Raw genomic sequence first — 26,826 nt, 5'->3', positions numbered from 1 at the left:
ATGAACAATCCCATAGGACTTCAGAGAATGGGAGAGGAACACTTCCCCCACAGAAGATCATGCTTCTGCTACGGAAGAAAGAGGGAAGTGGTTCTGAGCAGGCAGAAGCAGATGTTCACTGTAGACCAGGGCAGCCAGGCCATCCTTCCTGATCGACACCTGCAGTCACTCAAATAGCGCCAGTAGCAAAGAGGAGCCAAATGAGCCATCCAGGAACCCTGTGTTTCAGCCTTCTTCCTTCTTTTTACTTAAACCTAGTTTCATTTTGGTTTTTGTCACTGGCAACCCACAAAGTCCTGAGCAACACCTAGTTTTCCCATGAGTGATTTTCAGGCCTAGAAGTTTCCAGAATGTCCTTTTGAGAATTAGAACCACCCTAAATTTGCACATAGTGAATAAGTAACATTTCTTGGGGTCTTCATGAAATAACATCCCTAAGCTTTCCAGGGACTCCTGGAGCAGTTGCTTATCCTTGAAGGAAACTTCTGAAATCCCTTGACCATGGGGTTCTATTTCAGGAAGCTGCTCTATTTCAGAAAGACTTTGGTGGACTAAAGAAGAGACAAACTGACAGGAAATCTCTGAATGAGACCTAGAGATTATAAAGATAAATATAAGCTATTTCTATGAGGTAAATATTGAAACTCCTCAGGAACTTCTTATACTTAGCACATCCTGAAGTTACCACTCCCACGCTCTGTGATTGTCCCTGCTGTTAATTACTGGTGTTTATTGGTCTATATGTAAAATATCCCACCTTGCAATAGCTTCTGTTTTTGAGGATTCAATGGGAGGGCTTAAAAGGAAACCCCTTTCTACAGGTGTTGGGATAATAATATGTATGTCTGGTGGGGGCGGGAAATCTCCACTTTCTGTTTTCCTAAGTTCTTGTCACCTTCTGTCCAAGGCAGTCACACCCTTGGCAGTGGTAGGAAGGCTGTCTGTTTACACTTTGACCAACCATCAGACCAAAGCCCATGAAGCCTGATGAAATGGGTGGCAAACAGTGCATTTTGGCAAGGTCCCAGCATTTGAAACAGTGAGATCTCAGGACCTTCCTTGTTACTTTCTTTGAGAACTCTGGTAAGATAAATATCTGTGTTCAGTGGTGAAAGAAGGGTTGCATGTAGAACTATTGAACAAGTTATTGGTTCTTCGTCTGAGGAAGAACAGCCTCTCAAAGAGCTAGGCTGAGAGAAAAACAATGCCAAAGGATGGCATTGTTGAAAAAACCTAGACACAAATGAACAACTACACAAGATTGGCCTTACTCCAGTAAATGAGAGTATGACCTCTCTCTAAATGCTTGGAATTCTACCAAGTCAAGATTTTACTTGGGCCCAAAGCACTCACATTAAAAGGCACTTAAACTTGGGTCACCTGGGTGGCTCAGTCGGTTAAGCATCTGCCTTTGGTTCAGGTCATGATCCCAGGGTCCTGGGATCGAGTCCCGCATCGGGCTCCCCGCTCAGCGGGAGCCTGCTTCTCCCTCTCCCTTTGCCTGCTGCTCTGCCTACTTGTGCTCTCTGTCTCTCTGTCAAATAAATAAATAAATAAATAATAAAATACACTTAAACTTGACAGGGTGTTAGTCATTACATCCTAGTGAGGAGCATTTTTTCCCCCAGTTGAGATAAAATTCACATAACATACAATACACCATGTGTACAATTAAAGTGTGCAATTCATTCATTTTCCTATATTAACAGTGTTGTGCAACCACTATCACTGTTTAATTCCAGAATGTTCTTATCACCCTCAAATCCCAGTTTTTTTTTTAACACCTAGTTGCAATAGGAGCTTTGATCCTGGGGAAGTTTGTAGGCGGAGAGCGAATAAGAGGGCTGAGTCCCTGGGGTGGACATCCTGATACAAGATACTCTTGAAAATATTAAGCACAGTTGGCTCTGGGATGTTGACAAAGAGATAAATCTCCTGACTTTTTTTTAACAATATAAAACATCAATAGTCTAATTCTTAAAATCAATAGTGTTTAAAAACCATCTTGTGCCCCTGAAAATCACTGAAGTGTCAATCCTTGTCCATGCCTCACTGAAAAGAATGGTTGGCTCTATTCAGGCACTGAGTCCTGGATAAGCTTGCCCTGGGATGTATCTGCACTAACTGGGAGTATCTTTTTAACAGGATTAAAACCAAGAGATGACTTAGGGCTAATATGGCTGTTCCCGGGGCAGTGGGAACTTGCATGTGGGGGCTAAATACCTTACTTGGTAAAATAGCTGTGCATATTAGGAGAAAAGAATTGAAAGGAAAAAAAAAATCCAGAAGAGTGCATCGTACACTGGCTTGAAATCTATGAACCAGGTCCCTGATGTTCTGGTCAAAGATAGGAGCTTTCATCATAGCAAGTGACCTAATGCTCATGTACCAACAAGACTTAGTCACGAATGTCTTTTGCAAAGTAACTTCGTCCTCTTAAGTCAAAAGAAGCAAAGATAGTTTTTGAAAGTTAACCTTAGGTTCCAGCATACTAAGGTTTACCAAAAGGTGACTCTGAAGGGGTACAATAGGCATTTCACTCAATTATGCTAGTAAATAAAGCCGTAAGCATTTCAGGTGCAGGCTGTGGAAATGACGGAAGGAATCTGCCTTGGGCTGTGATTATTTGCACAAAAAGCAAAATCAACAAACAACACTCAAGCTGTAAGTTTCCTGCTGTGCCAGTTTTATAATAAAGGTGTTTTTCTTTTCAGTTGAACTTTCCATTGACTAAACTATTTATTTCCTTGGAGGTAATTTAAGTACATAGCCAGTGAAGTAGTTTACTGTGTTTATGTAAAAAGAAAGTTTGGTAGCTCACTGTTTCATCAAAATGTGACTATGCTTAAAGGTATTCCCAATATTCTGGAACATTCCTCTGATTAGAAGAGTTGAATGGCAACCTAATATATATAGACTGACTTAGAAAATGAACCAAACCAGGAAAAAAAAATGCACATTTGGGTAAAAAATATTCTAATTTATTTGGAAATATCTTGATCTGCTTGTTAGAACTATAGGCATCAATCTGTAACTATAACAGAGAAGTAGCTTTATGTTAATCCAGGTAACATGTCATTTAGAACAAAAACTTTTTTTGCCCTCTTGCAATTTCAGTTGTTACAATAAGGCCGGCCTTCAGAGTCGGCAACCATGATGTCACTTGATGGGGGCTGGAAGGGGATTCCTTTCCCAAAGTGGTTCACTCTCCATTTTTATGGGGTCTGAAATTATATCATTGGACATTTATTTCTTGGATACTGAAGGTCTTTTGTTCACCAAGAAGAATCTATTTAAAAAGTGCAAATACTCATGGATGGGTGACTCATTAAGCATTACATTATATTTTAACTTGACTGCTAGTTGAGAGTATTTTGGACATGTTGGTTTTGTCCCTCACTCTTTCGTTCTAGTAATGGGTTATCTCTTCCTTTAAGGAAGTGCTTCTCTCCAAATCCAGCCCTGTGCTTCTGGTGGGAGCTGCCAGTCAGAAAAAAAAAAAAAAATTTTTTTTAAGATTTTATTTATTTATTTGACAGAGAGAGAGATAGTGAGAGAGGGAACACAAGCAGGGGGAGTGGGAGAGGGAGAAGCAGGCCCCCTGTGGAGCAGGGAGCCCGATGCGGGGCTCGATCCCAGGACCCTGGGATCACGACCCAAGCCGAAGGCAGACGCCAAACGACTGAGCCACCCAGGCGCCCCCAGAACATTCTTCTTTTCCATCCTGATTTCCCTCTACCCTGCCACCCAGTGGCAGGTGCGTGACTTAAGCTTGTCCAACCATAGTTCTCCACCCCTGGCCACAGACTGGTTCATGTCCCCGCATGGGTACCCAACCTAAGCCAGGACAGAGTGCTTTATTGTACTTTTTCTAACTGGAGTTGGTGGAAAAATGCTTTCTTTTCTCTCTGGAGGAAAGATGAGAAGAGTCCATAGTTGCTTATGGCCATGTCTCTTCTGACATCCTGCTTGAGAGAATGAAGTCTCAATGAAGAGAGAAGCAGAGTTGAGAGACAAAGAGTGTTCTGATGGTATCTGAGACTCTGTATCCATTGGAATATATGGCTAATGGCATGCCCTTTCTTAGTTTGTTTACACTTGTGCCAGTAAATTACCCTTTCTCCTTAAGCTGTTATGTATGACTGGGACATCTGTCATTTGCAAACAGAGGTCTGAGAACTGAAAACAAACATTTTATAAAAGGACACAAGATAACTAGGGGAGGGGTGTTGTTCTGGTCTAGGAATGTGTGTGGGAGGTGGGTCAATTCTAATTGTTGTGTGGCTAAATGGAGGCCATTGTGTGTTAAAGTTACCAACATCTTTGCAGACTCTACTTTCAAGTGTATTGAGGGTAGGACAAGGTGACCAAAGTCTCTGAGAATGAAAGCTAATATGACTCTGGAGCCAAAAGTGCTTTGACATTCTCTTGGGCTACTGAATTCGGGTTGAGGAGCCTGGGAGCAATGGGAGAGCAATAAAGTGCAAATATTTGATTTAAGTCAGTCCACTGACTCAGTTTTTCCACCAAATAAGAGAAGCAACATATAGGTCCAGAAAGAGTCACTGTTTTCATCCATAATTGACCTTGAATACCTATCCTTATTTAAAGTTATATCTGTTCATAATACATTAGGGTTTTGTGTTTTTTTCCTGTACAGGTACCTTTTTTTTTTTTTTCCTAAACAGAAATACAGAGAGAAAATGGGCAAAGGTGGGATTTCATGTTTTCTACCCTCCCCCCAACCACTGGAGTCCTGGTACCTCAGTGTGATTTTAATTTTGACCTACTAAAATATCAAAGGGACAAAATTGTTATTAGACAGCAAATGATATATTTGTCAACAATTAGAATTATAAACCTTGCAATAAGATCTTTTTTCACTGGATTCAAAATATAGTTGAGAAGTTGAAAGCTTCTCTCAGGCGAACTGGAGAACTTTCTCCAACGTGATGTACAATCATTATCAGCTTCTTGTGATGCAACTAACTTGAAATCTGACTATGATGCCCTAGAATAAAGACCTTTAAGTGGATAACATTCTTGGAATGGATTTTATTCTCTAAGTTTTCATGGCGGTAAAAGCAAATTCATAAGCTATCATGTTCTGCGGGAAGAGAAAAGCAAATTGACCTTCAGCACGTGTTTCAAGATGACTGTGTTGAATGCCATTTCAACCCCGGGAAAGTGCTGTTAAGAATAGAACATTAAAACCAAACTCATTTTTTTTTTTTTAAAGATTTTATTTATTTATTTGAGAGAGAGAGAATGAGAGAGAGCACATGAGAGGGGGGAGGGTCAAAGGGAGAAGCAGACTCCCTGCTGAGCAAGGAGCCCGATATGGGACTCGATCCCGGGACTCCAGGATCATGACCTGAGCCGAAGGCAGTCGCTCAACCAACTGAGCCACCCAGGCGCCCAACCAAACTCATTTTAAAAGATTTTTATTTATTTATTTGAGAGAGAATGAGAGAGAGAGAGCACATGAGAAGGGGGAGGGTCAGAAGGAGAAGCAGGCTCCCTGCCGAGCAGGGAGCCCGAAGCGGGACTCGATCCAGGGACTCCAGGATCATGACCTGAGCCGAAGGCAGTCGCTTAACCAACTGAGCCACCCAGGCACCCTTTTTTTTTTTTTTTTTTTTAAGATTTTATTTATTTATTTGAGAGAAAGACTGAGATAGAGCATGAGAGGGGGGAGGGTCAGAGGGAGAAGCAGACCCCCTGCGGGACTCGATCCCGGGACTCCAGGATCATGACCTGAGCCGAAGGCAGTCGCTTAACCAACTGAGCCACCCAGGCACCTATACCAAACTCATTTTAAAGGTCCACCAAGTGGCCAGGATGCTGGACGTGTCTCCCTTTCCGAAGCCACCAACATCACCTACTTTGCCCTCCTCCATTTATTTCCACGGTCCTCCTCTTTTTCCAGAATTATTTATGCGTAATAAAGGAAGCCAGAGTAGGAATAATGGCCTGTCTCTGGCTTTACAGGAGCGCCGCACGTGAGAGGAAGACTTTATCGGGGGACCACGGGCTTCCAAGAGATCCACCAGGCGGACCGAGGCTGGATGTCGCTGCGCAGAGCGGAGACCGAAGAGCCTTCCACGTCCGAGGTGCGCAGGCGCGCTGGGTAGGGTGAGCGGCCGGCGGGAGGCTCCCTGCCCGGGTGTTGCTCACACTTGTCTAGCCTGGGGCAAAGCAATCGACGTCCCCGAGCCTCCGCTTATTCTTCTGGAATCCATAAAGTTACTTACTTCAGAGGTCATTCTGAGACTTAAATACATGTGAAGTGCTTAGCCAAATGCCTGGCATGTAGTATTAAATGTTAACTCGTATCTTCCCTTTTTATTTATTTATTTATTTATTTATTTTTATTATTTTTTTTTTTAAGATTTTATTTATTTATTTGACAGAGAGAGAGACAGCGAGAGAGGGAACACAAGCAGGGGGAGTGGGAGAAGCAGGCTCCCCGTGGAGCAGGGAGCCCGATGTGGGGCTCGATCCCAGGACCTGGGATCATGACCCGAGCCGAAGGCAGACGCTTAATGACTGAGCCACCCAGGCATCCTGTATGACATTTTCTTTTTTTTTTTTTTAAAGATTTTATTTATTTATTTATTTGAGAGAGAGAGAGAGAAACAGCATGAGAAAGGATAGGGTCAGAGGGAGAAGCAGGCTTCCCACGGAGCAGGGAGCCTGATGTGGGACTCGATCCCAGGACCTGGGATGGTGACCCGAGCCGAAGGCAGAAGCTTAATGACTGAGCCACCCAGGCATCCTGTATGACATTTTCTTAAGTCCTCAGCTTCATCTTTATCCCGTCTCCAACTCAGATCCTTTCCTAACATATAAAGTAACAGGTAGACTTCTGAAAAGTCTGAGCTGAAGGCAGATGCTTAACGACTGAGCCACCCGGGAGCCCCAACTCGTATCTTTCCTTTTTATTTATTTATTTATTTATTTGTTTGTTTGTTTATTTGTTTATTTGTTTATTTTTATTATTTTTTTTTAAAGATTTTATTTATTTACTTGACAGAGAGAGACACAGCGAGAGAGGGAACACAAGCAGGGGGAGTGGGAGAGGGAGAAGCAGGCTCCCCGTGGAGCAGGGAGCCCGATGTGGGACTCGATCCCAGGACCTGGGATGGTGACCCGAGCCGAAGGCAGAAGCTTAATGACTGAGCCACCCAGGCATCCTGTATGACATTTTCTTAAGTCCTCAGCTTCATCTTTATCCCGTCTCCAACTCAGATCCTTTCCCAACATATAAAGTAACAGGTAGACTTCTGAAAAGTCTGAGCTGAAGGCAGACGCTTAACGACTGAGCCACCCGGGAGCCCCAACTCGTATCTTTCCTAATGACAGCAGTCGGAGGGGCTTTCCTCCCCGAGCGTGTGTTTATAGTCCCTTAGAGAAGACTTGTTCAAAACTCCAAACCATAGTGGCCATTACAATTCTTTGAACCACCCAGATTTCCTCCTCACCCAGCCTTCCCTGCTCGTTTCTGGCTCATTCATTGGCCGGTTGTTCAAACACTCCCTTTTCCACTTCCCTTTGCCTGCCCGAGCATACAAGCCTGTCTACACTTGAAGGCAAATTTCTCTCTTCACTCCACTCCAGAGCTTCATCCCTCCGGTCTTCCTTAGACTCTCCCCTTCCCTCCAGCCACCCAGCTTTTGTGCAAAGACACTTACCAGATCTATTTAGTCCAGCTCTTCAGCTTCAGAGACTTCTCCTCTAAGGAACTCCTTGTTCATTCCCTACCTCACGTACAGTGAAAGCGAACCCAGCCTGGAGTCAATAATTTGTGTCATGTCCGCTGTTCATGCGGATGGAGGTCAAGCCAGGCCAGGCCAGGCCAGGACGCTCCCTGGCACGGTGGCCCTGCCTTTTCCTCTGTGGCCAATAAAACCATATACCTCACGCAGGCCTGAGGGCTGGGGTGCGACTGGTCACGTGGTAATACTGACCTCTAGGGGCTGGCTTCCCTTCACATAGCGTCCTTATCTTCTCATTGAGCTCCAGAACTGTGATGGCAGCCTCTTGCTTAGCTGTTGCCAAATCCGTTTGCAGCTTTTTCAGTTTCCTTTTGTGCTTTAGTTTCTTGAAAAAAAAAAATAAGAGTTTCCGTCACTAGAGACAGACATATCAAAGGAATAAAAAGAACTGATGAAGTCTGAACAAACATGGCCTTTGCGGGCCAGCTTCGGTGAACTGCTCCCTGTTTATCTAGCTTAAGTCCTTTCTGAGATCTCTGAAACAGAGTGCGTGAGCCCCTCTCAGAGCGTTCCTATCCCCAGCGACGAAAGCCACTCTCTACATCAGAGTATCTTTTACCCTCTTGAAGGGTTTTAATCTGCATCTGAACCTTGTATTTTGTTTGCTTATAATAGAGGCAATTAGAGAGCAACTCTAGTTGGTGGTTGGCATTTGACCACGGAGGTGCCAATGCCTAAAAGTGTCTGATTTTTTTTTCAGTCTGTAAGTAAACTCACGTGAAGTAGTGAACATATTTCAGAGAGCCTTGCTTCTGTGTCATTTTCTACCCTAATACCATAAAGGTGTGCATTCCAGTAGACCCTGAAGAGTGTGATTCTACCACGAAATGCTGACGTTTACAGATATTTACTGGGGTATCTATATAGGGAAAGTGGTCAGGGGTATAAATCGTTAAGCAATAGAAGGCAGGAATTGCTTGCTGTAAAATAGTCTGATTTATGACATCTAAGTCTTTGAAAGAACTACTTGAGGAAGTTGTTACCTAACCAAAGGATTCACCTGGAGATTTTATGACTAGAAAGCTCTTTTGTGGATTTCAAAATGAAATCAATTTGTCAGAATTAGATTTATCTGTCACTGCGGAAAAACTGTTGTGAAAAGTGTTGTATTTACACTTATGTGTTGTTGCCTTTCCACTGAAGAGCTCACTTTGCCAAGTCTTTGTGGACTGGTAATTAGGAAGCCCAGAATATAAATGACTAACATTTCTTATCAGACATAAATCTTGAGATAGGGAAAGGAATGGTTTTTGCACATCAGGGGAAACCTCAGGTAGTAGGGAATCACTTCCTTTTTTTTTTTTGAGAGTAAAGCGGGTAAAATCAGTTCATCAAAGATGGGATTCAATAGACATAGACCACCCATTTTAAAGGCAGATTGTCTTTCAGACCAAAGCAGGATTAGGATTAACGAAAGCTGAATTAATGGCATACATGTGGCTAAAAGAGAATGTATTATTCAAATGAGAATGGTAGTCATGGAAATTCTTTAACGGGGGTTAGAGGGGTAGAATCCGGCATAGTTCACCAGCACAGTCCAGGCATTAGAGAGGTGCCCTGATCCACACCAGGAGTTCCTGGTCTGTTCAGCAGTTCTCTTAGAGTATAGTCAGTATTCACATACTCATTTCATCTTTGTACTAGTTACAAAGCAGCCCTTTGGTGTCAGGCACAGTGCGGGCCAGCTGTTGAAACATCAACGCTGATAAGGCTCCATGTCACTAAGACCTTCTTACTATTTCCTGTCCTCTGAGTCTCTGTTCACCAAAAGCCTTCACAATTTGACCTGTTCTGTAGGTTAGTTCAGAAAGAGATTGAGCTGATCAACAAATACGTGGGTCTGGGTATTTGATAGCTAGCTATGTTTCCCATAGTAAATTACTAGGTTGGCATGCTCATCAATTACCGCCCCCCACCACCCCCGGTAAGTTCACGAGGACCTCCTCCATCCCAGGCCTGGGGGGATAATGCCTGTGAGACCCCTTATGGTCCTCAGCGTCCTTTCCTGATGCTACTTCAAGACTGTCCCGTGCTCAGATTTTTCATATTTTGTTTTTACCATTTAGAACCTTGGGGCTAGAAAGTGGGAGGAATGATACAGAAATGAGAAATGAGGGCAAGAGTGGCAAAGGGATTCAGAAGAGAGTGCTAATTAAAAGTATCAGAAAAGAACCGATAATGATAAGGGTGTGCAAACTGATGCATGAGGGTTAAGTGTGTGGATGAATGCACTTTACATGGACATATGTAAAAAGGTAAGATGGGGTGATGGATGGAAAGAGATACTGATAGATAGGTGAGTAATGGAAGATAACAGAATGGTAATTTGTCTAGTTATTAAGTATATGGGTGTTTACTCTAAAATTCTTCCAACTTTTCTGTATTTGAAATTTTTTATAATGAAATACTGAGAGGAGTAAGAAGGAGAGTTTGTGTTTCCTTACATTGCTTCTCTCTTAATTCTTAATAGATGGTATTCACATTCTTTTCAGAATGTGTCACAATGATTCATATGCAGATCAGTACTTTTCTGGAAACTTTTCTCAAAGTAGGCATTGATAGTAAATAAACAAAAACAAAAACTAAAAGCAACTTGGAGAGATTTGGTGAGGTGGCCACCAGGATCTGGTGTGGTGTCACCAAGAAAAAGTCTTATCAAGCTACATTTCTGTTTTGACAGGATAACTTGATGGATAGAGTGACTTGATGGCTATGTCTTAGTGGAAAGACGAGATGCTTCTCAATATCATTTAAACATTTCAGCTTTTCAGTTAAAAAAAAACCTAATTCCTTTAAAAAAAAAAATCCAGTTTCCAGGGGCACCTGGGTTAGCTCAGTCGGTGAAGCATCTGACTCTTGGTTTTAGCTCAGGTCATGACCTCAGGGTCGTGGGATCAAGACCCACATTGAGCCCCTGTCTGGCTCTTTGCTCGGCAGGGAGTCTGCTTGGGATTCTCTCTCTCCCCCTCTCCTTCTGCCCCTCCCCCTGCTCATGAGCTCTGTCTCTCTCTAAAATAAATAAATACATCTTAAAAAAAAAAATCCAATTTCGAGACCACCTTTTTGTCTTTCTCTTACAGTGATCGTATGCTTTGCCTTTATTATTATTATAATATTTGTATATTTGCCATATGATCTGAGAAAGAAACTGAGGATATTTAGTTTGGAGAGGACAGTATACAGGGGAGTTACGACATCTGACTTCAGTAATCTAAGGTACTAGTCAAGAGGAAAGGAAGTTGAGTTAAATAGTATTATTCTAGAGATACCATGGGGAACAATGGGTAAAAAATTCAAGAGGAGGCAGATTTTGGCACAGCATGAGAAAGTACCCTCCAACAATCAGTGCTGTATTCATAACAAGATAGGATGGGTCCTGGCAAAGGCCTCCTGCTCTGGGAATGATCAAGCAGAAACTGGAGGAACATCTTCAGGCAGGCCCATGGTAACCTCTGGGACCTGGGTCGAGAGGTAATTAGAGGTCTGGCTTACCCCCAATTCTTTCCTCCTTTGGCTTCCTCCAGCCTCTGAGAGACACAGCACATGCATGAAAATGAGAAATCTCAGCCCTCAAAGTCTCTAAGGTGGGTACACTTTTCAGGGATCCCTTAAAAATAACTCTAGAATTTGTGGGATGTTGCATAAGAGGGTCAAAAAGGCCTGCGGGGCCTTTAGAATTCAAGGATGATTGTGACTCAAGATGTGCAAACTTTATTATTAAGCTCTAAAGGAAAGGGGAAGGGACATTTAGATTTAAGTTAAAAATTGAATAAAGAACCTAAATTGATTTCTGTTGGGACCTGCCGGTTATTCAGATAAATTTTAAAAGGGTTTAACATCTTTGTCTTTTTTTTTTTTTCCCCTTTTCTCCAGGCAGAACTGCTGTATGCCATTAATTCATAGCTCTAACCAAGCCCTTTGGGCATTTCTAAAAATTTAGTTTGCCGACATGTTTTTTATTAGTCATAGACATCAAATGATTTCAGCAACGATAATATTTTCCTTCGCTTTTTTGGCATTCTCTAGCCAGGCAACCCAAGTGTTGTACTTGAACCTAATGGAGTCTGTTATTGTCTCCTTAGTAACTAGGAACTACCCCCCCGCATGATTACTAAAAGGAAAGGAAGGCTTTATAGCTTGGAGGTAAATTCCTATTACCTTGCTCTTTTCCTACTTCTCCTACAGGGTGGACAGAGGGAGGAAATCATGTATTCGTGCAATGTTTTGAAAAGGAAATATCTATCCATATCACATTGCTGAATAGCTCGCATTATACCAAGTCATCGGGAATTAGAGATCATCAGGGAACTATTTATAGATGAGTTTCAACACGAAGTTGCCAGCATTGTTTAAAATTTCCTGGTCTTTCCACACACTTTGAACTGTGGCCTCAGATTCTAAGGCAACTATTGGCCCTGAGAAATTGGGCCGGGCACATGACATCTCCAGGCCCTTGATCCCATAGCATATAGCTGGTGGCGAGTCAGTGACCGAACACCAAAATGACAGTACCCAGTACTATGTTCACTAAGTGGCAGATAGGTCTTTCTTTTTTGTCACTATTTCTTGAAATACACCGGGGAAGCTCTCAACCCTCCACTAAAAACACTGAAGTACCTTTTCTAAAGATGTCATTGTCACACTTTAGGAAATAAAATTTGTATTTCATTGAAAGCAAGATTTCTCATTTTCCAAGATTTGCCTTGTCTTCTTTCTTTCTCCTTCCCTATCTCCCACCACTTCCTCCTCCTTTTCCTTCTCCTAAATTAAGCTTTCTCCATAATTGCATTGATCTCCTCCTTGCTTTGTATGGGTAAACAACACTCGATGTCCTGAAAACAGATAAGCAAATAGCCTTGATCCAGTCTCCTGCCAGAGCTGGCCAGATGCCTGGCAAAGTAGGTAGCTGCCTCCATGGAATGATGTGAGGAACTTTCTAAAGCCCTACCTCTTCCTGCCCGTGGCCCTGTGGCAGGCTTGCTGGAGCATAGCTTTTTACCTTCCTTACTTAGCCTATATAACAAAGACAGGTTTTGTCTCCAGAGGGCCCCTGATAAAATGCTCACTACCAAGGACATACAAGAGAATTTGATTTGAATACAGGACATATAAGCAGATATCCTCTTTTATTTCTTTTCTAATAGCCCATTGTTAATAATAAAACTCATAAACGTGATATAGCTTTTGGATACAACTTGGCTTAAAAAATCAATTTCACAACTCTTACTTTGTTTTGTATTTATGCTATCCCCAGGTAAGTATTTAGAAGTCCAGGAATGGCAAATATGTGCCTCGTAGCTTCCTTTCTCCACCGTAGGCCTTTGATTTGGGAATTCCTTCACCCTAGGTTGCCTACCTGGCTTCACAATCCTTGATCCACACTCCCAGTAGCCACTGCTCGTTAATGATACCTAATTGTTATGTATGATCCTGTCTCTATTTTGTAGGTGAGACAGTTGAGGGCCCTGAGAACTTGAGTAGACCATGGTAACCATGGTCTCTTAGTAAGTAAGTAGCTGAATTGACTTGAACAAGTTCTTTTGATTCCAAAGGCTGATTTTTCTTCTCAATGATAGCATAACGGTTCACTAATCAGTAGCACCATTACTTTGTTAAGTTAGTTAAAGCTAGCTTTTTGTAGTTAAAGCGTGAGTGGCTCTAATTATTAGTACAAGTAGAAAGGCAATAAGCCAGGCTTGGTTATAAAAGAGTGACACTGAAGGGTGATGGTGAGACACTTGTAGCATGGACTGCCATGATCTTGCCAGAGAACCTAAGAAATAAAGGAAAGAGCTGATGAAACCAGCTAAGGGTTATCTGCACCTGGTGTAGATCTGGGCCCTCTTAGTGTCTCTCATCAGAGGGTCTGGAATTGATCCTGGGGACTGTGGCCATTCTGTTCAGTTCTCTGAAGTGACAAACAGTATATCAGATGAAACTTTTCTTATATAATGCCTTGAATGAAAGACCAAACACAAAAGCAAAATGTAGCTTAGTCTTCTTTCATTTAAGAAGGTCATGGGAGGAACTGTTAATACACAACCATTAGGCCTCATCTCGACTTTGACCAAGAGTTGGGCACCACATGACCACTGTTGACATTTCATGACCAATAGTCAGACTTTGGAAATCATAGCTGATACTGTTTGGTTCTTTGCAGTATCCCTCCCATTTGAGTAGCTTATTTTATGTTATCACATGCTATAGAAATAAATTTTAATTCTGTTCCCTACATCCAGAGGGTTTGGAATTTCTAATAAAGAGAAAACAAAATCCCAGTAATTAGACAAACATCTTGACTCACTACAGGGGAAGAGTTTACCTATAGTTGGAACCAAGTCTCAGTTCTTTCCCTCTATGGGATAAATAATTATTGGAGACACGGGCAGAGTTTGCCAGTAGATGTCCTAGTTTCCAGAAATGTCTGTGTGAGTGTTTATTAATACAAGATAAAGAGATAACTTACACTTGGAGTGAATTCCAATGATAAGATAGACGTTTCTAACAACACAACAGTCCAGAAGTTGGAATTTGTTGCCCTAAAAGACCATAAGCTACCCTTCCTTTCATGTAGTATACAGACTATTATTGGAAATGTTCCAGAGAGAAGCTAATATTTACCACCTATAATATGCTAGGCATAGTTCTAAGAAGTTGATACATACTAGCTAATTTCATTTTTGTAGCAACCCAATGAAGTAGAGCTATTATTAATTCCATTTTTAGATGCAAACATTGAAGCACCGAGAGCTTTAAGTAACTTTCCCAAAGTCAGATGGTGACCCACAATTTAAATCTGAGCGATTCAGCTCTAGACTGCCCCTTCCATCCCTATGCCATGCATGCCTCAATGTCCTACTCAGTTTCTTACATTGTGAACAGTTTAAGATGACATTTCCTATTTATAAATCCATTTCTTAAAGCAAGAAGTGTCCAACTTCTGATCATGAAGCTTTGAGACATGGGCTGACCCCTCAAGCATGATTTAGGACAACAGAATCACTGAATTTTCAATGGGACAGAATTGCGTGTAATCTTTGAAATCAAATTGTCCAGCCGTAGCATTTTAGGGATGCAGAAGTATAGGCAGAGAAAAATGACATGATTTGCCCAAAGTCACAGCTAATAAAACTGCAAGAAACAAGACTCAAGTTCAGATTTTCTGACTCCTCATTTCAATGTTGGTGGGTTTTTTTTCCCCCCACTGTATCATGTTGCTCCTTGGCCATACAAACTGAAGGGCTATGAAATGGGTATATGATTAGAAACTGGCCAGAAACTAAAATCCCTGATGTGTAAGATCCCAGTGTCAAAAGTAGTTATTTAGGCAGGGTTCCTTCCCTTTAATCCCTCTTCACACAGAGAGCCAGGAAGGACTGGATTCAGGTCACTCCCTATAGTCCATTCGGGGGTTACATTTGATAGAAAGCAGAGTTGTTAGGTAATTGAGATCCCATTCACTTCAAAGAAACGAACTGGACCAATGTCAACCAGTCACCTTGCCCTCAGATAGCACTAGAATATCCGTACTCAAACAAACTCATTCCTAAGATTAAGGGGTATTGTCTACAAGCTCTTTTTCTGTATGTGAGTGTAACCCTGCCTCATCATTCTTACCCAGTAAACATTAATCAGGCTGACAACCAAGTTCTTAGAGAAAGAAAAGAGCCCTACAGTGCCAACAATGCAATAAGTAAGTTTTCATACTGGCTGAGCACCGCGCAGAACAAAACCAAGTGTTCAATAGGTCTCTCTCAAAAAGAAAGTATAGCCAGTGTTTGCTAAAGCCAAATCCAGTTTTTGATCTTACAGTCTCAAATCACCCTCCCTGGGAATGGAGAGAGGAGTGCACTGTCACACCTAACAGAGCCTACTAGGAAGGTGTTTTCCAGTCCAGTCATCCCTGGGGACAGAGAGAACCTAAAGGGCCCAAGCTGTAGATGAAGCAATTTTAGTTTCTCAGCCCCACCCATACAGGTATTGGTGTCATTGGCAAATTGCTATAAAAAGTAACGTGGGTGGAAGAGAACAGAAACCAGAGGACAGAATATACAGGTGGGGAAAAAGAATTCCCATGTCTGCCTTGTGAAAATACTGCTAAGCTCTCCTAACATGATTATAAAAATGATAAAAAGCTTTTTCTCTGCAATGACTTTATAATTGGGCAGATACTTGTTTTTGTTTTGTTTTGTTTTGTTCTGTGCCCAGAACTCCTTTTGAACTTGACTAAAGCTGCCTTCTGGGAGGAAGTCAGCAGCTATTGGCCATTTGTGACTTACCTTGAATTATAAAGCAAAGGCATGTGTTTGAAGACTGGACAGTTGAGATGCTGGAGCACCAAGATGCTTAAATCACCTTGGAGGGTTTTCTGGTGTGGTAAAGAGAACCTAATAAGTTAACCTTCTCGGTAAGTATCTCTCTCCTTCAGAAATCCCACTCGGCCCTCAAAGCAGAGATGTTACAGGGGATAAAAACTCAGTGAGTATAAGAGCTGGCCTTCAGACAACTTCAAAAATGATAAGGAGCTCTAAATGAAGGAAAGGAAAATAATCATAAGAGGAGAAATGATTCTCACATAGCATGAAAAAGCTTTGTACAGTGGATAAGAGAAATTAGAGAAAGCAATTTGCCCACCTGGGAAGTTTTCTGCAATATGTATTTTTTCTCATGAAATATAATGTTTAAAAAACTGCGGCTTTCTGGAGCCTGGGTGGCTCAGTAGGTTAAGTGTCTGCCTTCGGCTCAGGTGATGATCTCAGGGTCCTGGGATCAAGCCCCGCATTGAGCCCCATGTGGAGCCCACCACCAACTTCAAGCACCGCCCCCCTCCAGTCAGGCGCCCTGCTCGGTGGGGAGTCTGCTTCTCCCTCTGTCCCCTTGTCCCCCCCAGCTTGTATGCTCTCTCTCTCAAATAAATAAATGAATAATCTTAAAAAAAAAAACACAACAAAATCTGCTGCTTTCTTAATGCAGACTTGAAACAATTTTACAACAGAAACTTTTTTTTAAAGATTTATTTATTTGAGAGAGAGAGAGAAAGAGGGGAGGGGAGGTGCAGAGGGACAGGGAAAAAAGCAGACTCCCCACTGAAAGTGGAACCCCACAAGGGGCTCCATCTCACGACCCTGAGATCATGACCTGAGTTGAGATCAAGAGTTGGATGCTTAACTGCCTGAGCCACCCAGGCACCCCATACAGCAGAAACTTCAAAGTTTAAAGTGAAATGATCTGATTTCATGTAAAAAACTCTTTACAATGTACATGACTGAGTGTTTTGTACATTGTTGAGTGGCATGATATTAGCAATGTTGTCACTGCCATCATTATCTTAGAATCTTTACTCTTTAAAAATTCTGAGATAGCTGTTCCTAATAATGAATTATTGAGCATAAATCTTTACAGTAATATCCATTAGTTGAATATTATATAGCTGCAATTAAATGAGTAATTTGTCTATTCTTTAATTTTTCAATTGCTTTAATCTGGAAACAAAAGTTTCATAAGGGCTAAAAATCTCAAGTTTCCCACTAAGGAAATTTAAAGTGTCAATCAAGTTCATTGAAAGCAATGTTTGACAGTTATTAGGACTAGGGACATTTAAATGCATGTGGAGAAATCACCAAAAATTAAAGCATTGAACTTGGTTGCTAGCTCAAGATGTGATTTGTCTTTTGACTGTTCTACTAAAAAATTAAAAAATAATAAAAAAAAAGGATTCACTTGAATATTCGACTAATCGAGCAATATAAATTCAAGGGAATGGAATAAGTTGATGAAGCAGATGGTGGGAAATCACAACTACCTAGTACCACTGACACACAGAAACAGAACCAATGATACAGAATCTGCCTATGTTGAGACCAACTACTTTTATCTAGAACACCAGATGATGTTTAACAGTTCTTTTATTATTGCTACTCTTAAAAATTCTCTTTTCTTGATTTTCTCTTCTCAGTTCCTTCTCAGTCACTGTAATAAAGAGGAAGTCATATTGTAAAAAAGACTCAGATGGTATAGCGAGGATCACCAAACCTGTGTTCTGGCTTTCGGTTAGAAAAACCAAGTTCCTCAAGATGCTAGAGATACAAAGCAAAGAACAGTTGATAAAGAAATAAATTACAGGGGCTCCTGGGTGGCTCAGTCAGTTGAGCAGCTGCCTTCGGCTCAGGTCATGATCCCAGGGTCCTGGGATCGAGCCCCGCATCGGGCTCCTTGCTCTGCGGGAAGCCTGCTTCTCCCTCTCCCACTCCCCCTGCTTGTGTTCCCTCTCTCGCTGTGTCTCTCTCTGTCAAATAAATAAATAAAATCTTAAAAAAAAAAAAAAAAGAAATTACAAACGTACAGATGACACCTATAAATATAACTCAGTGATCAAAACTGAATTACCTTGAAGTTCCTTTGCCCATGAGCAGCAAGACAAGATCACTTTGGTGGTCTGACTGCAAAGACATTCTGTTGTCTTCTCTCTACTTCTGTTCACGTTCATGCTTGTTTATGAACATATACTGAGGGTGTATGTGTAGTAGATGACATTTCATCTAGCGATGGTGACATTATAGTCTGGGTCCATTTGATGATAAGAAAACCACATTTCCAATATGGCAACAAAATCACTCTTTCCTTTTTTTTTTTTTTTTTTAAGATTTTATTTATTTATTTGACAGAGAGAGACACAGCGAGAGAGGGAACACAAGCAGGGGGAGTGGGAGAGGGAGAAGCAGGCTTTGCACTGAGCAAGGAGCCCGATGTGGGGCTCGATCCCAGGACCCTGGGATCATGACCTGAGCCGAAGGCAGACGCCTAACGACTGAGCCACCCAGGTGCCCCTCACTCTTTCCTTTTCTGAGCTAAAACCTTATAATCTGACAATGTTCTCTTAGTCTCTCCCTTGGGGTTTTCCTGCAATTCCTGTCCTTCACCACTGGGGCTACCTATACCAAAAACCTTTAAAGATGACGGAAGAAATAGCAGTGGTTTGCCACATCTGAAAACTTCCATACCAAAAGGTGTCAGTCCTGCTCTGTGGCAGGAGCTTTGCACCTGGGGGAAATGGTCTCAACATTAAGCAGTATTTTCAACCTAAATCCAGTTTCATTCCTCATACACAACATTCCAGCTGTGACTTTAGTTAAACATCTTTGTCTTGTCCTCCTCCACTATTTAGAGAAGCTGTTTTGTTCATGCCATGAACATGTTTTGTTCATGTCTACATTTCATAGGTAGAGAGACAAGGATATTTGGATTTATATATAGTTGGTTTCAATATTCCTTAGAACAAAAGATTAATTTCAAAATCTGATGTTATGTGTGAATGGAGTTATATGCATGCAAGATGTGAAGGCATAACCCGATAAAGGAAATATTCGATGCTTGTGAATAGCCTGCAGAGAGTCAGAGAGGAAGGGAAAGGTGTGGTGATGATGTGAACTTTTGCTATGTAGATATTAGCTAGCTTCAGATTGCATATTTTAACAAGTCTAGACAAACAAGTCATCAAATACAGGTAGTTCCTTGGTTTTGTTGGACTCAAGAGTCTGTCTCTCTTATTTCATTCTTTAGCAAGATACTTTATCTAATTCCATTAAGAAAGCTAGCAGAGAAAAGAAAGTACATGAATCTGAACTCTCAAACAGAAATCTAATTAGATTTCAGAGTCCTATCTGGTAGACCTCCAAGCCTGTTCCCGTCAACACACCCTCATCTCAGATATGCAAGGATAACGGGTAGGGAGGGGAACATGTGGATTGGGCTGAAAGCCACTTGCCTCATCTCTTGCTAAGTGACTAGTGGTGTCACAACTTCCCAGAGTCTGCCACGGCAAGATTTAGGGATAATCACATGAATTGTTCATCAGGAACAGGTTGAAGATGTCCCAAGTTAGACAAATGGTGATTTGTCTATTCTGGTCCTGACCCAGAAAACCTTCAGGAGCCATATTTGATCAGTTCTGCTTTAGCCTGGAACTTCCAGGTCATTGTTAGTAGTAATGGGAACAACACTGGCCTGACAGGAAACCACTGGGGCTGGAAATGTCAGGAACCCAGAAATATATACTGTGACACCCTGGACTGAATCTAATCCTCCCCAGATAAGAATGAGGCTGACCCAGAGCCAGTCAAGCTTCTATAAAACTAACTCAGGAGATACACAAGAAATAAATATTTTTGACTGTCTGAAAGAATGAATAGATAAATATCAATTACTGAGTCTTAGCTTTTCAACTGAAGACATTTTTTTTCTTTTTAATTGTGGCAAAAAACACATGGCATGAATTGCACTACTGGGTATTTACCCCAAAGATACAAAAGTAGGGATCCGAAGGGGTATGTGCACCCCGATGTTTATAGCAGCAATGTCCACAATAGCCAAACTGTGGAAAGAGCCAAGATGTCCATCGACAGATGAATGGATAAAGAAGATGTGGTATATAGATACAATGGAATATTATGCAACCATCAAAAGGAATGAGATCTTGCCATTTGCAACGACGTGGATGGAACTGGAGGGTATTATGTTGAGCGAAATAAGTCAAACAGAGAAAGACATGTATCATATGATCTCACTGATATGAGGAATTCTTAATCGCAGGAAACAAACTGAGTGTTGTTGGAGTGGGGGGTGGGGTGGGAGGGATGGGGTGACTGGGTGATAGACACTGGGGAGGGTATGTGCTCTGGTAAGCGCTGTGAATTGTGCAAGACTGTTGAATCTCAGATCTGTACCTCTGAAACAAATAATGCAATATATGTTAAGAAAAAAAAAAAAGAAGAAGAAGAAGGTAGCGGGAGGGGAAGAATGAAGCGGGGGAAATCGGAGAGGTAGACGAACCATGAGAGACGATGGACTCTGAAAAACAAACAGGGTTCTGGAGGGGAGGGGGGTGGGAGGATGGGTTAGCCTGGTGGTGGGTATTGAGGAGGGCACATTCTGCATGGAGCACTGGGTGTTATGCACAAACAATGAATCATGGAACACTTCATCTAAAACTAATGATGTAATGTATGGGGATTAACATAAGAATAAAAAAAATTAAAAAAAAAACAAAAAAACAAAAAAAACCACATGGCATGAAATTTACTATAACCATTTTTAAGCATACTATTCAGCAGTGTCAAGTGTATGCACGTTGTTTGCAACCAACCTCCAGAACTTTATCTTGAAATCTGAGATTCTATACCTATTATATAACACCTCACCATTTGCCCTCCTTTCAGACCCTGGCAACCAGCATTCTACTTTCTGTTTCTGTAAATTTGTATACTCTCAGACCTTATATAAGTGGAATCATATAGTATGTGTCTTCTGGTGACTGGCTTATTTCACTTAGCCTAGTGTCCTCAAAGTTCATCCATATTGTAGCATATGACAGGATTTCCTTCCTTTTTCTGGCTGAATAATATTCCATTGTATGCATATGCATATATTGAGTTTTGCTTGTCCATTCATCCGTCAGTGGACACATGGGATGCTTTCACTTTTTGGCTCTTGTGTGGAAGACGTTTCTTGAAATCGTGATCAGAGCAATACAATAATTACAATACTTGCCTTTCTTACATGAACTGAAACTTTTCATCTTTTGATTACAAATTGCATTTTCCTTTCCTAAAAATGTTTACTTTTTGTTTTCATTGTTAACCAAGTACATTGGTCCTAAAGTGGGAAGACATTTAGGAGCCCTCTCAAATCACGCAAAATAATTTTGGTAAGACAATTTCTATCATAGATTTCTAAATTAGAAATCTAATTCTTTCCAATCCTAAAACCATGCCTTTTATGTCTGACATAGGGCCTTCCTTCCTTTTTTTATAAAGAAAAGGTCTATATCAATATGACTTACAATTCTTTTATTGGGAAATGCAAAATTCCACGGCAGGCAAACAGGCCTGGAGTCATTAAGCAGATACAACTCAAGAATGCAACAGCCTAAGAAGTGAGTAAAAATTGATAGACATCCAGTGGTTGTTAGAAAAGAAGCACCTGGAGAAGATTATTATCAAGCAAGCTAACTCAGTGATAAGCTTCTCTTTCTCTTTCATTGACCTTTCAGAAGGAGGCTGTTAAGGCTTCCTCTCCTGTTCTGTACTTTGACATCTGCACATCAGATCCATCTGAGGAGCTTTTGAAAGAGTACATCAGCTCAAGCTTCTCTCCAGGCCTACTCAATCAGAATTTGAGAGAGTTTGGATGTGGAATGGATAATCTAGTTTTTAAACTTTTTGGGGGGTTCTGATGTGCACATCTATAAAGGTCAACTCGAGAAGTATCTAGAGACAAGAGCCAGGTACTAGCCACAAAGGCAGTATGCGTGTCCTAAGGACATGTGAGGGCACTGAGGCAGGCATGAGTGTGAGTTGGGAAGTAAGGACAGCAGCAACTCTAGAAGGTTGCGGATGGGGGAGGTTTCTCTGCAGGCTTTGTCCATGTAACATGTCTGCCATTTTTTGATAGTTGGCTAATTTCAGCTATAGAAAGAAAGGAATTAATTGGAGCAAAGAAATCTCAGGTTCTGGAAATAACACTATGGGATGGCAGCACAGTGAAGTAATGTGTGGGGTACATCACCTTCCTTCCTTAGGGTAAATGTAAAGAGATAGTAATCACAGTACCAAACTGCAACCAAGCCATTCAATGCTCCGGCACTACTTCCTTCTTTGGCTTGGAGAAAAACCAACCAACCAACAAACAAAAAAACCTCGTCTCTCTGATTCTTATCAGAGAGTGTGGAAAGGCAAGAATATTTCGGAAGTAAATTGAATTTGAGTAATAGGCTATGTGTTTGTGGGGTGGTGAGTGTGGGAGAGTAGTAAAAAGGAAAGTATTGAATTCCATAGTGCAGTAATTTTCAAACTTTTTGTGTGATTTCCAAACCTTAGTGTCTATAAGATTTACCTAGTGAGTTTGTTAAAAATGTCAGTCCAGACTGTTGATCACGATGACAGATTGGATGGATTTGGGGAGGCACCCTTCCCACACAAGGCGTATGGCAGCACAGAAAAATACATTACAGATCTAAAAACATGTAAAAAGTCCCAAAGGAAAAACGTGAACTATCTGGATATTCAAAATGCAATGGAAACTCAAAACAAGTAATCTTGAATAAAAGTGGAAATGAATCAGCCTACAGGGGTATTGTGAGTAGACCTAAATCTTAGGGGTGGGAATTATAATGGCCATTTAGGATTGGGAGTCAATCCTTGTAGGCCTTGTGCCTGAAAGGGCCTGGGATAAGGCTGCCCTTCTCTTAGATGTAAACTTGAGCTAGGAAGAGTCATTTTGTTTGGGAAAAATGGCTGAAAATACATCCCTTGACAACTAAACGACATCTGAAGAATGCAGGAAAGACGTCCCGGAGAAATTTGACTCTCGAATCCATGTTGTGTATGGTGTATGGTTTTGATTCATATTTATCTTATCATTCAGAAACTGTGAGCCAAAATGTATATATGTATATATATATATATACATATATATATATATAAATTGGTTTCAGAATTAATGAAACATGAAGAGAGGCAAACTTACTGAGTATTAGGAGCTCTCATGGAAACAATCCCCACTGAAGATAAGCTCACAGACTAAAATTACAAAGTACAAAAGATGACTTACTGCAATGAGAAAGAGAGTGTCAGCATACACAAAAAATGGAAGAACCATACCTTTTTTTTTGTTTAAGATTTATTTATTTATTTTAGAGAGAGAGAGCGAGCATGGAGAGAACAAGTAGGGGGAGAGGCAGAGGGAGAGGGGGAGAGAGAATCTCCAGCAGACTCCCCACTGAGTGGGGAGCCCAACACAGGGCTTGATCTCACCACATGAGATCATGATCTGAGCGGAAGTTAAGAGTTGGATGCTTAACCAACTGAGCCACCCAGGCACCCCCACCTGGGACCTCTTAATAGTGGAAGAATCTGAAAGGGTTTTAATGTCCAAAAATAATTTTGAAAATCATATGACAAGAATGAGGTATTATGGGAAAAAAAGAACAAGTATAAAAAAGAATCAAGTGAAAATTTGAAAACAAAAATCACTGATGGGCCCCTGGGTGTCCCAGTCAGTTAAGTGTCTGCTTCTAGCTCAGGTCATGATCCTGGGGTCCTGGGATTGAGCCCCATGTTGAGCTCCCTGCTCAGCGGGAAGTCTGCTTCTCCCTCTCCTTCTGCCCTTCCCAACCATTTGTGCTTGCTCTCTTGTGTGCACTCTCTGTCTCTCTCAAATAAATAAATAAAATCTTCAAAAAAAATCATTGAAAAGTGTATCTGTTAAACCATAGAATAAAGCAGATAAAAGACCTGGGACATTTGTAGACAATCTAGGTGAAATCATGAGAACCTACAGAAGGGGCGCCTGGGTGGCTCAGTTGGTTAAGCGACTGCCTTCGGCTCAGGTCATGATCCTGGAGTCCCTGGATAGAGTCCCGCTTCCGGCTCCCTGCTCGGCAGGGAGCCTGCTTCTCCCTCTGACCCTCCCCCCTCTCATGTGCTCTCTCTCTCTCTCATTCTGTCTCAAATAAATAAATAAAATCTTTAAAAAAAAAAAAAAAAAAGAACCTACAGAAGTGAAAAGATAGAAAATAAGGAAGAGGATGCCCGGGTGGCTCAGTTGGTTAAGTGACTGCCTTCTGCTCAGGTTATGATCCTGGAGTCCCGGGATCGAGTTCTGCATCGAGCTCCCTGCTCATCAGGGAGTCTGCTTCTCCCTCTGACCCTCTTCCCTCTCATGCTCTCTGTCTCTCATTCTCTCTCTTTCAAATAAATAAATAAAATCTTAAAAAAAAAAAAGGAAGAATATTTAAGAGATACAGAGTAGGATCATGGAACTCTACATCAAAAACTAATGATGTAATGTATGGTGGTTAACATAACATAATAAAATAAAATTTTAAAAAAAGAGAGATAGAGAGTAGGAAGAGGAATATCTAATTTAAGCCTAAGTTGCTTTCCAGAAGGAAGGAAAAGGGGATGAGGTAAATTTTTATATTTGAGGTAATTTTTGAGGTAAATATGTGAGGTATTTGAGGTAATATGTGGAGATATTTGAGGTAAAAAATGTGGAGAAATTTCCAGACATGGAGACATAATTACCTAGACTTACAAATTACATTGAGTTCTGGCAGAAAAAGTTTAAAATGGGCATTTTGGGTCCTACTTGTAGAGATTCTAATTTACCAAATATTTATTTGCCTTTCAATATCTCCTGGCACCCCTGGAACCCATTATTGGAACTCACAATACTCTGGCACTCCACTTGGTAAACTGTGAGATAGAGCAATAATAGCTCCGTCATGTGGGCTCAAGGCACACCATTTTATTTCACTTGGAGCTATGTGGTCATGTTCAAACATTGACGGGAAGGATCTAGTTGGGAAGAGTAGTTTAAATATACCAGAAAACAATGAATAGTTGATATTCTAAGATTCCTGAGATGGCGGGACAGGATTGGATCGCACACCAGCTGAGCATTGGCCCAGAAGTAGGTGCGCCTATGTATGTCATGGTAGGAAGGTGGAGTCCTGTCTGCTAACGTTTCTAGGATAATTTTTAGCTCTATGCAATGCTCTACCAGCATCAAAGCTCTCCCTTACCTAATCCCTGCTCAACAGTTTTATTTGTAAACCGTTGAGACCAATTTAAATACAAAAAGAACTTACTGCTGAGAAACTTGGAGAATCAGACTGCAAAACAGGCTGGACACAAGGGGGATATTGCAGCAGCCAGCCCAACCACCAAAGTCACTGGCAGAACTAGGCGAGAGTCGTAGGCAGCCCTGCTTGCAAAGCCTTCGCTGTGGCACTGGGTGATGGATGCTTTCTACAGCTCCTGCTATTCCTGCCTCTGCTGCTTTGGAAACTGGACTTTGCTGTTGCTCGGAGGAATTGTCCCTGCCCTTTCCTGTGCATCTCCAACCCCCAGTTCGTAGTCCAGGGAATGTGCAAGTGATTGGTCATATTCCTTCACCCTGGCTGCAAGGGGGTCTAGAAAGTTATCCGACCTGCTGCATCTGGTGGGCTCTGTTTCTCTTGAAGATCTATATAATGTAGAATTCCCCCATTGTAGGTAAGGGGATCAGAATTCTGAGAGCTCAGAATGTTCACCAGGATTGCTGATGCATCCCAGGGTGTACCTTCATGGGAAATAGTAAAAGATGCCCGTGGAGGTCGACGTATCTTTGTGCATTAGCTGGTGGAGTACCTTTGAAAGAATTTTTTAAAAGTACCCTTTCTTCTAGGGGCATCCTTTCCTGAGCCAGGGTGCTTAGTTAGATAAGCAGAATAAAACTGGAAGTTAGTCCCTACTTGCCCTTCAGCTGGGCATCCTGTTCACAGCATAACCTACCCAACTGTATGTGATGTTCTTGATGGCTCCATGGGTTCCAAAGACCAAGAGATTAAATGTGGTCAAGAAACCACACCCCCAGAAGTGGCAGGTTTAGGTGGCCCCACTGATCCCAAACTGTATAATCAATAAAGTCTTTATTTTACAAACTTCCTTAAAGCCACAAACTATTGCTCACAGTCATTTGCCAGATGTTATCAGAAAGGGCAGATGAACTCCGTTTTTTTCTTTTGTTGTTGCTGTCCTGATCTGACCTGGCCAGGCATGATAAGTTCAAGTTTTGTTTTCACTCAAAATTTGAAGGGTCTTATTTGAATTTTCTGAGACTGTGTTGAGAGAGTCTTTTTTGTTGTTGGTCAGTTAGCCAACATATAATACATCACTAGTTTTTGATGTAGTGTTCAATGATTCCTTAGAGAGAGTCTTCTTCACAAGGAATTTCTTTAGCTCAGGAAACCCTGAGATGGGGCGCCTGGGTGGCTCAGTCAGCTAAGCATCTGCCTTCAGCTCAGGTCATGATCTCAGGGTGCTGGGATTGAGTCCCGCATCAGGCTCCCTGCTCAGCAGGAGCCTGCTTCTCCCTCTCCCTCCGCCTGCCTCTCCCCCTGCTTGTGCTCTCTCTCTCTGTCAAATAAAATAAAAGAGAGGGAGGGAGAGAGCGAGAGCACAAGCAGGGGGAGCAGCAGAGGCAGAGGGAGAAGCAGGCTCTCTGCTGA

At 41.6% G+C, this 26,826-nt stretch overlaps 1 protein-coding gene across 1 annotated transcript in view; it reads right to left on the bottom strand.

The window, feature by feature from the left end:
- Window positions 1-26,826, bottom strand: part of CCDC192 (coiled-coil domain containing 192) — a 203,958-nt gene that overhangs the window by 57,267 nt on the left and 119,865 nt on the right. The window contains exon 5 of the mRNA XM_064595648.1: window positions 7,971-8,103. Within this exon, the coding sequence (XP_064451718.1) occupies window positions 7,971-8,103 (133 nt within the window). The remainder of the gene's footprint in view (window positions 1-7,970; window positions 8,104-26,826) is intronic.

Source organism: Mirounga angustirostris, unplaced genomic scaffold (genome assembly GCF_029215605.1).
Source record: "Mirounga angustirostris isolate CCGP_5_RB_7025 unplaced genomic scaffold, mMirAng1.0.hap1 SCAF_7, whole genome shotgun sequence".
Lineage (NCBI taxonomy): Eukaryota > Metazoa > Chordata > Mammalia > Carnivora > Phocidae > Mirounga > Mirounga angustirostris.
This window is presented reverse-complemented; position numbering and strand designations above follow the sequence as displayed.